The sequence below is a fragment of the Gracilinanus agilis genome, chromosome 2 (assembly GCF_016433145.1).
Source record: "Gracilinanus agilis isolate LMUSP501 chromosome 2, AgileGrace, whole genome shotgun sequence".
Classification (NCBI taxonomy): domain Eukaryota; kingdom Metazoa; phylum Chordata; class Mammalia; order Didelphimorphia; family Didelphidae; genus Gracilinanus; species Gracilinanus agilis.
Window position 1 is genome coordinate 526,816,833 of NC_058131.1, and position 11,398 is coordinate 526,828,230.

The window sequence follows — 11,398 nt, forward strand, 5'->3', positions numbered from 1 at the left end:
TCCCATGGCCCAGACCCAAGAGCCATAATTATGGCTTAAGAAGATCATTCTCCCATGAGACTGCACTTACCACAGGGCGGTCCACAGCAATTGTATTTTCAACATCTCTGTTAGGAAAATACATTTACAAAGGCATTAGGAAGAGTGATGAATATTATTGGTACTGACAATTTGATTTTCTGCTTTAAAAAAAAAATCAATCACATGTTAAAACCAGTGGAAATGTGCGTTGGATATGGGGGAGGTGTAAAGGGGAAAGTAAAAACAAGAATCATGTAACCTTGGAAAATTTTTCTAAAAAAATAAAATATTAAAAAAATTAAAAAAAAATCAAACTCCTTGTCCCAACTAGGTTTTTTTTTCCAAAACTTTAAAAAAACTTTTTTATGGCACAACAAATATTTTCTTTATATATACCCTTTCACTTATACATGATCACAGAAAGTTAAATATCCTTAAAATGAGAATGTTTACATTTAGGAGGAAATAGAGGATAAAATAAGTAAATTAATCATAGAAAAGGAGACTAAACTCAAAAGCAAATTTAATGTCATATTTCTTTTTAATTCTCCAGAGCATCTAATACAATGTTAAGTACCTAGGAGGTGATGAAAAACAACAACCTCATCATGGTTATTTATGCATCAATTAAAAAAAATTTTTTTTTTGAACCTTTACCTTCCATCTTAGAATCAATATTGTGTCTTGGTTCTAAGGCAGAAGAACAGTAAAGACTAGGCAGTAGGGTTTAAGTAAATGACTTGCCCAGGGTCACACAACTATGAAGTGTGAGGCTAGATTTGAATCCAGGATCTCCTGATTTGTGAGCTGGCTCTCAATGCACTGAGCCACCTAGCTGCCCCCTAAATTTTTTAAATTTCAATTTTGCCAATCACTTCTTTGATTTTCAGGATGTCTAATTTGATGAGTTTCGGTTATCTTTTATAGTTTTTTAAATTGCATCCCCAGTTCATTGATCTGTACTTTCTTTTGTTCATGAAAGTAATCTGTAGTTTCCAGTATTTGGGCAAAGGACTTGCGCTACCTGTGAACTATATCTGCTGGGCCAACCAGATGACTGTTGTTAAGTAGCCTATACATGGTACTGCTGGAAAGAGGGGGTGCACATAATCCTGGAAAAGGACAAAGGCAGGGGATGACATCTGCATGCCCAATGGAAGAAAGACTTCTGCAATGGGATCCTTCCTGGTGGTGCCTTGCCTGCCTTCCTTCTTCCAATGTATACCCATATTTCACTCTGGATGCCCAGAACTCCTATGTCTTCTTTTCCCTGAGAAAACATTCCTGGAAATGGCAGTGAATGCACTCTATATTCTAGGATCAGTTGGGAAAAGCTAGTACTCACTCAGAAAGGTTCCTCTTTTCAGAGAAGACACGAAGGATGAATTCTCCTTCTTGGTGGGGATCGTAGGTGGAGGGGACGATGACATACTCGCTGGGGGGCAGGCGGAAGCGCTCAGATACTTCACGCATGTTGATATAGGTTTTACTCCGAGCTTTGGAGGCATTGTACAAGAAGAAATCCTTTTGAAGGTGCTGTTTGTTCCCATGCATCTGCAGAGGAGGAAGAAAGTCCAAGTGGAAGCAGCACTCCCTTCAATCTTGGGTTCAAATCCTGCCTCTAATACCTGTGGGACTTTAGGTAAATCACTTAAACCTCTCTGAATCTTCAGTTTTCTCATCTATAAAATGAGGAGATTGGACTAGAATGGCCTCTGAGATCTCTTCCAGTTCTAGATTGATCATCCCAGATTAGGAAAGCCCCATGTGCACATGAAAAGACCTGAGAGGATGGAATAGGGGGAGAATTAAAGAATATTACTGCTTTCCCACATGAGGCACCTACGTGGCATAAAACAGAATTCTGGACCTGAATTTGAGTTCAAATGTGATCTCTTACACATAATAGCTAGGTCAATCACTTTACCACTGTTTCCTCAACTATAAAATGGAGGATCACAACAGCACCAACCTCCCAGGGTTAAGGAATAATATATGTAAGGCACTTAGGTAATTCCTGGCACATAGCAGGTATTTAATAAATGTTTATTTTATTCTTTGTTCCATTCTTCCATCCTTACCCACCCCACCCTCATTCATGGAAGTGAAGACTTCCAGGGGAGGGATAGGGAGTTTGTCTAAGTCTCCAGAATGCACCAGAGTACCAAAGAGACATCTTAATAGTCAAATGTTCAAGAAGCTAGCCTCTATCTGGAGAAGTGTAAGGAAACACCAAGAAGAATAAGACCTGAAGAGGGAATGAGGTAGAGAAGGGCAAGTCTTGTTACTTCTCTGGCACCAAACCCCACCTTCTCAAGGTTCAATAGATAGACCTGTGCCCTCCCTGCACCCTCAATAATATGGTACGATGCTGCTCCTGCTGCCACTTCCATACCTCTTTTGGCACCTTAAAAAGAAAGCAGGAAAAAAAATGTTTAGGTTCCATGATATCAGCCTGGGGAAGAAATACTAGGTGACTGGGAGATTGTAATCAGAACAAGAAAGCAAACATCCATATCTATTAGCTAGCTCCAGTTTCCCTCCACTTAGCCTTCACTATTCATTACAAATCCCCCAAATCAGGATTTCTTATCCAAGGGATCATGGTTGTTTTTTTTTTTATATATATTTCCATAACAATTTGATTACAATGTATTTCCTTTATAATTCTATGCATTTTATTTATCAATTTTAAATCCTTATTTTCTGTCTTAGAATCAGTACTGTGTATTGGTTCCAAGAGAGAAGAGCGGTAAGGGCTGGGCAGTGGGAGTTAAGTGACTTGCCCAGGGTCACACAGCTAGGCAATATCTGGGGTCATATTTGAACACAGGACCTCCCTTCTCTGGGCCTGGCTCTTAATCCACTGAGCTACCTACCTGCCCCCTATGTATTTTATCTTATACATTTAAAAACCTTATTGTGAGAAGGAGTCTACAGCCTTCATCAGACTACCAGGAGGGTCTGTGACACCAAAAAAGTTAAGAACCCCTGCTCTAAATGAAACAGCTTGGCTACCCAGAGCTGCCAACAGGCCACTAGAGAGCAGGAAAACAAGAGATTACTCTGGAAAACTCTGAAGTCATTCGTTAAGCCATTAAAAGCTCAGTCTCTGGAAGTGACATGCAATTCCAGGTAATTGGTTCTTGGGCTGAAGATAATAAAGTTAGGGAGCAGGCAGGGCTGGTACCTCATAGATGGCAAAGCCAATGGTGAAGAGGTTGGCCCCCAATTTCCGATCTTTCCTCCTATTCTTTTGCATCAGGGCCACCAGGAAGCTGCAAACGACCTCATTGTCTTCGGGGTCATCATCTTCCTCCAGAAGTTTCAGGCGATACTGAGGATTGGTCCAAAAAGTGTCTGTGTTCCATCCCCCCAACCCCCAAAGGAAACATTCGTTAAAAGTCTGTGATCTTGAAAAAATCCAGGGAAATGAATTATGGACTGGCTTGACTGTCTTCATGGAGGCACTTACAAAGTTCCCTCCCTTTCGGAGGCATCCAAAAAAAGGGAGGATCGTCTCTGGAAGGCATTCTAGCATTTTCCTCGCTGGGAAGTAGCCTGTCCTAGCTCAAAGTTGGAATGTTGGCTTACAGTTTTCCAGTCACTAAATGGAGACGTTTTCATGCCTCATCAGTATATCCTAGATGGGTTATAATATGTTGTATTTCTTGCATATTCCTTTGTGCAAAGCAGTGAATGTAGGAATAGAATTACATTGACCCATAGCCAGGGGACCTTACCATAAACTGGAATGATTCCAAAGAAGGAGAGTTTGTTAATGAGGACACACTTGCAACCAATATATGGACCCCATTATGTGTGGCCTCTATTTGGTTGACTGAAAGCCAAAGACTAGGGGAGAGCAACTAACATGGTTTTATTACATCTTTGGTTCATTGATGGTTGAAAGAGCACTTAGTTTTGTGGCTTGGGTTCAAATTCACCACAAAGTAATTGTATGACAAGTGATTTAACCTTGATGAACATCAGTTTTCTCATTATAAATAGGGATTCATCCCCACCCTAGAAAATCATTCAATTCAGTGGTTTAAGATCATGGGAATTGATACCACTTACTAGGGACAGAATATATACTTCAGGTGCCAGATTTATAGAAGGACATTGAAAAGCTGGAAAACCAGGATGGTGAAGAGTCTCAGGCTGCTAAGTGGCAGAGTGGATAGAATGCTGCATCTGAAGTTAGGAATTCTTGATTTCAAATCTGATCTCAGACACTTATATAACTGGGCAAGTCACGTAACCTCTGTTTGCCTCTGTTTCATTATCTACAAAATGGGATAATAACAGCACCTCCCTCCCAGGGTTATTGTGAGGATCAAATGAGATAATATTTATAAAGCACTTAGCATAGTTCCTGACATATAGTGCACACTTAATAAATTCTTGGTCCCTTCCCTTCCCTCAACAAAATTGTATCAGATAAGGATTAATTGAAGGAACTGAAATTGTTTATCCTAAAGAAGAAAATGTGGGGTTGCGGGTAGAGGTTTGCAAAGTACTTAACATAGATTTTTGTTTTATCCTCACAATAACCCTAGAATATTATTATTCCCATTTTACAGATAACAAAATTGAGGCAAACAGAGGTTAAATATCCTAGTTGGAGTCATACAGTTAGTAAGTGATTAAGGCCAGATAAGAGTTATATTATATAGTCCTGAGAGGCTATCACATGAAAGAAGGATTAGATTTATTCTGTAGAGGCAATTAGATGATATAGTAGGTAGAGCACTTGGCTTGATGTCAGGGAAATTTCAGTTTGAATCTTGCTTCAAATGCTTGGTAACTTTATGACCCTGTGGAAGTCCTTAAACCTCTGTCAGCCTGTTTCCTCATCTATGAAAGAGAGATAATGGCATCTTAATCACAGGGCTTTGTGAGGATCAAGTGAAATGTATGTAAGTCTTTTGTAAATCTTCAAGTACTATAACAATGCTATTATTACTCTTAGTGTTGTTGTTGGCCCCAAAGGAAAGAAGTTAGAGCAAGATGTGGAAATTGGGGATTGGGGGTAGAAGGGGAGGCAGGACAGAAGATCTAAGCAACTTGATATGAAGGAAACATTTTATAACAATGAGAACCATCCACTTTTTAGAGTAGCAAAGATTTGGAAACAAAGTAGATGCCTATTGATTGCAAAATGAGAAATTGTAGTACGTGAATAAATTGGTTGTTACTCTGTTGTAAGAAACAATGATTATGAAGAAGACCAAAAAGTATTGGAAGACTAACATAAACTGATGCCAAGGAAAGCGAGTGGAACCAGGAAATATACATGACTAACAATGTAAATGGTAAGAATAACAAGGAGAAAGATTTAGTATTCTCATATTACTTCATCCTGATATCACATCTCTAGTCCCTAGAATCTGTGCCTTTTTCCCCTAACCTGGGAGAGTTTTCTGGAAATGTAAGTGAAGTGTTAGCAAACAAATGTTTCTACATGTATTTGGGGGGAAATACAATAAAATATTACTGGAGTTAAAAAAAAAAAGAAAAATTCAATCAGGGTCTAGGATGAGTGGAACTATTACTTAAGGTTTTCAAAGTGCTTTTCATATATTTTCTGATCCTCACAATAATCCTAGGAAGCCAGTGCCATTATCATCTCCTTTTTAAAGCTGAGGAAAGTGAGACTCAGAAATTAAGTGATTTGCCTCTCCATGTTTATGTACCTCACCAGCTAAGTGAAACAGTGAATGAAGTGACAGCCTTGGAGTCAGGAAGACCTGAGTTCAAATCCAGCCCCAGACACTAGTTGTGTGACCCTGGGTAAGTCACTTTACCCTGTTTGCCCCCATTTCCTCATCTGTAAAATGAGTTGGAGAAGGAAATGGCAAACCAGTATTTCTGCCAATGAAACCCCAAATGGGGTCATGAAGAATCAAAAATGACTAATCAGCTAAACAGAAGCAACTTACCCAACTCCCAAGTAAAAGGATCTTTCTCCTACACAACATTGTTTCTCATTATATCTTGGTGAGGAGTTCAACATTAATAGGATACAGAGAATCATCATCATCTCAATAATTTTGAAGATTTGTAAAGGATTGTAAAATGCTTTGTAATTGAATTTGCTCCTCACAGCAACCATATGAGACAGATACTGTTAATATCTCCATTTTGCATATGGGGAAACTAAGGTCCAGGGGTTTAATGACTTGACCAGGATCACACAGTTAATAAACATCTAAGGTAGGCTTTGAACTCAGGTTTTTCCTGATTCTGAGTCTATAATTTACTATACCACCTAGCTGCTTAGAGAGACCTAGAAGTTGTAAGGATAAATCCTAGTACCAAAGCCTCCTCTCCTCCTTTCCTCTAAGTCCCTCCTTCCTCTGCACATGCTGGAACTCCAGAACAAAGCAAATAGTTCCCTTCATAGGGCATTGTTACTTCCCATGCTGTGACCTGACAAATCCATGATGGATTGATGTTCTGGGCTTGTACCATCTGTACCATACTAAAGACTATGCATGCCTGGGAACCACTCCCAAAGACAACCCCCTTAGGGATATCCAATTATCTGGACAGGAGTACCCCAGCTTTGCTCAATAGAGATAATCCAGGTTACCTTATCCCAGACAACCACCCCATAAAAGATTGCCCCCTTCTCTACTTCAGTGGAGGCCTTTGGCTATCTATAGGTTGCATGCTCTCCCCTTGCTCTCCTTTCCTCTCTGCCCCCACCCCCACCACTTTCCTTCCCACAATAAAGCTTTGCTGCATGACTCAATCTCTCTGACTCATTTGCTTCAGGTTGGACCCCTGTCAGCCAGGTCTGACAGAAGTGAAGGGATTTTATTTTATTTTTTGAGAAAAAAAAAGTTATGTGACTTGCCTAGGGTCACACAGCTAGGAAGTATATGAGGTGGAAGGGATTTTAATTGAATATTTTTCCATGGTTACATGATTCATCTTCTTTCTCTCCTTTCCACTTTCCCCCTCCCCTATAGCCGACATGCAATTCCATTGGATTTTACATATATCATTGATCAATACCTATTTCCATATTATTGATAATTGTACTAGGGTGATTACTTAGAGCAGTGGTTCCCAAACTTTTTTGGCTTACTGCCCCCCTTTCCAGAAAAAAAACATTACTTAGCCCCCTGGAAATTAATTTTTAAAAAAATTTTAATAGCAATTAACAGGAAAGATAAATGCACCTGTGGCCATCACCACCCCACCTGGATCACTGCAGCACCTACCAGGGGGCAGTGGCGCCCATTTTGGGAATCACTGGCTTAGAGTCTAAATCCCCAATCATATCTTGGAAGGGATTTTTATATGCTATCTAATCCAATCCTCTAATGTTATTGTTGCTTAGTTTGTTCGAGTTGTCTGATTCTTTTTGTCCCCATTTGGGGTTTTCTTGGCAAAGATACTAGAGTGGTTTGTAATTTCCTTCTCCAGCTCATTTTATAGATGGAGAAATTAGGCAAACAGGGTGAAGTGACTTATCCAAGGACACATAGCTAGTTAATGTCTGAGGCTGGATTTGAACTCAAGTTTTCCTGAGTCTAGTCCCAACAACCTAGTCCACTATAAAACCTAGCTGCCCCTTCCTGTCACAAGTGAGGAAACTGAGGGCCAAGGTGACTAGCTGACTGGCCCAAGATCACTGAGGTAGTAAATACCAGAGGCAGGATTTGAATCCAAGCCCTCTGGCTCAAGAGCCACCATGCTTTCCATTGTACCAAAAAGCTAAATCTTTCTCATGGTAACTGGGCTTTCATCTCTGTGCTCATCAATCTCCAGCAGGACTAACAGTCATAACTATATGGGAAGCTAACATGCCTCCTGACAGTTCCTTTCCTCACCTGGAAAGTTGCGGCAGCCTCCTGCAGAGCATCCCCGCACCCACCGTCCCTCATTCACAGACACAGTCCAGGTCTGGAGCTTGTCAGATTCCAGGGCGTCAGCTGTGAGGTTGCAGATCTCAAGCTTTGTGAAATTGTACATGAAATCTTCATAGGACATCCTTGGAGGGTAAGCGTAGAGGGAGGCAGTTATAAGGGGAGATGAGGAAGGAGAAGTTGATGTTCTAGAGATAGTGCAGCCTTAGTAGTAAAATACAAAATGATCATGAGCTGCACATTCTGCTCAGAAGAATATGGTCAGTGCTGGAGTGGTGCTCATCCTAACTCATCATCTGAGTGCATCCTCTCCCTCCACTACCACTGCATTCAATACACCTTCTGGTAGCCAATCTGACAGGTGTGAGCTGATATCTCAGAATCATTTTTATTTGCGATTCTCTGATCAACAGTAATTTGGAGCATTTTTTCATATGACTATGGATGGTTTTAATTTCTTTCTCTGAGAACTGTTGTTCACATCACATCCTTTGACCATTAAATGTGCGAATGCTTTGTATTCTTATAAATTTGCCTCAGTACTCCATATTTTTGAGAGCTTTTGTAAGAGACTTGCTATAAAACGTTTTTCAAAACTTGTTGTTTCTCTTCTAATCTTTGCATTGGTTTTGTTTGTCAACAGACTTTTTAATTTAATGTAATCAAAACTTTCTATTTCATTTTTTATAATGTTCTCTGTGTTTTGTTTGGTCACAAATTCTTCTCTTATCCATAAGTCTGACAGGTAAACTTTTCCATGTTTCCCTAATTAGTTTTTGGCATCACTCTTTATTTCTAGACCAAGTATCTATTTTGACTTTATCCTGGTGTATAGTGGGAGATGTTGCTCCATGCCTAGACTCTGCCACACTATTTTCCAGTTTGCCCAGGCGTTGTTGTCAGATAGTGAATTCTTTCACCCAAAGCTGGGATCTTTGGTTTATTGAACATTAAGTTGCTATGGACATTTACAGCCACGAAACACACCCTCTGGATCTGAGAGGACAACAACATACAGGAGGACATTATCTCAGCTCTGTCCAAAGAGCAGACTCAAGGACCATTATATACAGCAACAGAAATATTGTTTGCAGAATAACTTCTGTATATCCATCTCCATAGGAAGAACTGAGAAATAGAAATAAGCAAGACAGAGTTGAAAGAGAGAGAGAGAGAGAGAGAGAGAGAGAGAGAGAGAGAGAGAGAGAAGAGAAGAGAAGAGAAGAGAAGAGAAGAGAAGAGAAGAGAACAGAAGAGAACAGAAGAGAAGAGAACAGAAGAGAAGAGAACAGAAGAGAAGAGAAGAAAGAGAAGAGAACAGAAGAGAAGAGAAGAGGAGAGAGAGAGAGAAGACAGGTAGATAAGAAAGACAGATGGTAGATAGATAGATGGAGAGAAAGAAACATAGATAGACAGGTAGACAGAGAGAGATAGTGATAGATGATAGATAAATAGATGGATGGATAGATAAATCGATAGACAGATGTATGTATGTATAGATTGATAAATGAATAGGTGGATGGATAGATAAATGTAAAGATAGATGGATAGAGAGATAGATAGGTAGATAGATAGATAGATAGTCAAATTATACCTTCCCTAGTGCAAGGAGGGGAGGGAGACAGCCGGGAACTTTAATGTAACAAGTAAATTTTAAAAAGGAAAGTTACAAAAAAAAATTGGGGGGAGGGACTATTACAGTTGCTCTGAAAACAATTTGGGACTCAGTGATTAGTGTTAACTGGCAATTTGGCCTCAGAACCTTGTCCTAGTGCTGTCTTTGGCTTTGAGGGGAAAAAATGGTGCAGAGACCCAGACTAACTAGTAGCCAAAGGTCCTGGAGAAACTGAGATTCTTACTGCTGATAGTCTCTGAACTGGGCTTGAGACCTGAGGCTATCATTCTGGGATTTGTCTCAGGGCTCTGGGCCCAAGCCTAAGATGGCTGTGGCCTTGTGGATCTTGGACTCACCAGAACTCCCCATCTTCTGTCACTTGGTGCTGCAAGCGAGATTTCTCCTCTTTGTCAATCAGGACCCAGTCCTTCCAGCTGGAGAACAGATATCTAGTTATCACACAATAATGATCTCAGAGATAGTGCTACTGCATCCTAGCAAATCCAACCTTCTTAGAGCTAGCAGGGGTCCAGCGTGGTCAAGCTGCCCAAGTCCCTCTCATCACTATAACCTCCCACTATCATGGAATTTCAGAGGTAGAACACATCTAATCCAACCTGTATTTTTTTTAAACACTTGCTTTCTGTCTTAGTATCAGTTCTAAAACAGAAGAGCCCTTAGGGCTAGGCAACTGGAGTTAAGTGACTTGGCCAGAGTCACACAGCTAGGAAGTATCTGAGGTCAAATTTGAAAACAGGTCCTCCCAACTCCAGGCCTAGCACTTATCCACTGTGCTGCCTAGCTGTCCCCTAGTCCAACCTATACTTGAACAAGAATCCTTGCTACCACAATTCCAAGTGCTCTACAACATGAACCTAGAGTCAAGAAGACCTGAATTCAAATTTGACCTCAGCTATTGACTAACTTTATGACCAAGCATAGGTCACTTCACTGTTTTCTGCCTTGGTTTCCTTACTTGTATAACGGGGATAATAATAGTACCTCCCTCCCAGGGGAGGTATTATATACATTATTATATGTAATATAAAATAATATCCCAGGATTCTCATGAGGATCAAATGAAATAATACTTACAAAGGGCTTAGCACAGAACCTGGCACATAGTGGGTGCTTAATAAATATTTGGTGATTGACTGAAAGGGTTTCATTTTAGTCATTGTAGTTCCAGTTTTTAGCACAGTGCCTGGCATATGGTAGGTGCTTAATAAATACTTAATGACTGACTGAAAGAGACAGCTTCATTTTAGTCACTGTAGCCCCAGCACCTAGCACAGTACCTGCCAAATAACAGATGTTAATATAAACTTGTAACCTTTCCCCATCCCCACAGCTGCCCCCTTAAGTCTCCCTTCTAAGAGTCTCTGCCCACCTACCCATCACTCCAGGAGCCATTCCATTCCACCTGTCCCCAGGGGTTCCGTAGCCGCACCAGCTTCACCTTCTCTCCTTTGAATGTTGTCTTGGACAAAAAGCAATCAATCAATGAACAGTCATTTATGAAATGCCCAAATGGTGCTAGGTACTAGGCAAGAAAACAGCTCCCATTTGTTTTGCAAAGAATTTGCCCTGCCCTCTCAGAAATCTGCTTTGTAGTGGCCTAAAGTACCCTAGGCAAAAATTGAAGATGATTGTGATTCAGTTAGGATTCTTTGAGATAATACAGTGGAAAGAAGATGGCATCTGGAATTGGAGGATCTGGGTTTGGACCCCAGTTTCCTACTTGTTAATTATGAAATCTCCTCCTTCCTTCCTTCCTTCGTTCCTTCCTTCGTTCCTTCGTTCCTTCGTTCCTTCCTTCCTTCCTTCCTTCCTTCCTTCCTTCCTTCCTTTCTCTCTCTCTCTCTCTCTCTCTCTCTCT

The 11,398-nt window shown here is 40.5% G+C and overlaps 1 protein-coding gene across 3 annotated transcripts in view; it reads right to left on the reverse strand.

Annotated features, from left to right (window-relative positions):
* The window catches only part of CAPN3 (calpain 3), a 79,934-nt gene that overhangs the window by 16,796 nt on the left and 51,740 nt on the right, over positions 1-11,398 (reverse strand). Inside the window, exons 7-13 of one of the 3 annotated variants that reach the window (XM_044665105.1) lie at positions 10,914-11,055; positions 9,876-9,953; positions 7,869-8,029; positions 3,212-3,381; positions 2,417-2,428; positions 1,367-1,575; positions 71-107 (exon numbers count right to left, since the gene is read on the reverse strand). In XM_044665105.1, the coding sequence (XP_044521040.1) occupies positions 71-107; positions 1,367-1,575; positions 2,417-2,428; positions 3,212-3,381; positions 7,869-8,029; positions 9,876-9,953; positions 10,914-11,055 (809 nt within the window). Of the gene's footprint in view, positions 1-70; positions 108-1,366; positions 1,576-2,416; positions 2,429-3,211; positions 3,382-7,868; positions 8,030-9,875; positions 9,954-10,913; positions 11,056-11,398 lie in introns of those variants that run through there. The other 2 variants (XM_044665106.1, XM_044665107.1) reach the window with 2 other exon arrangements.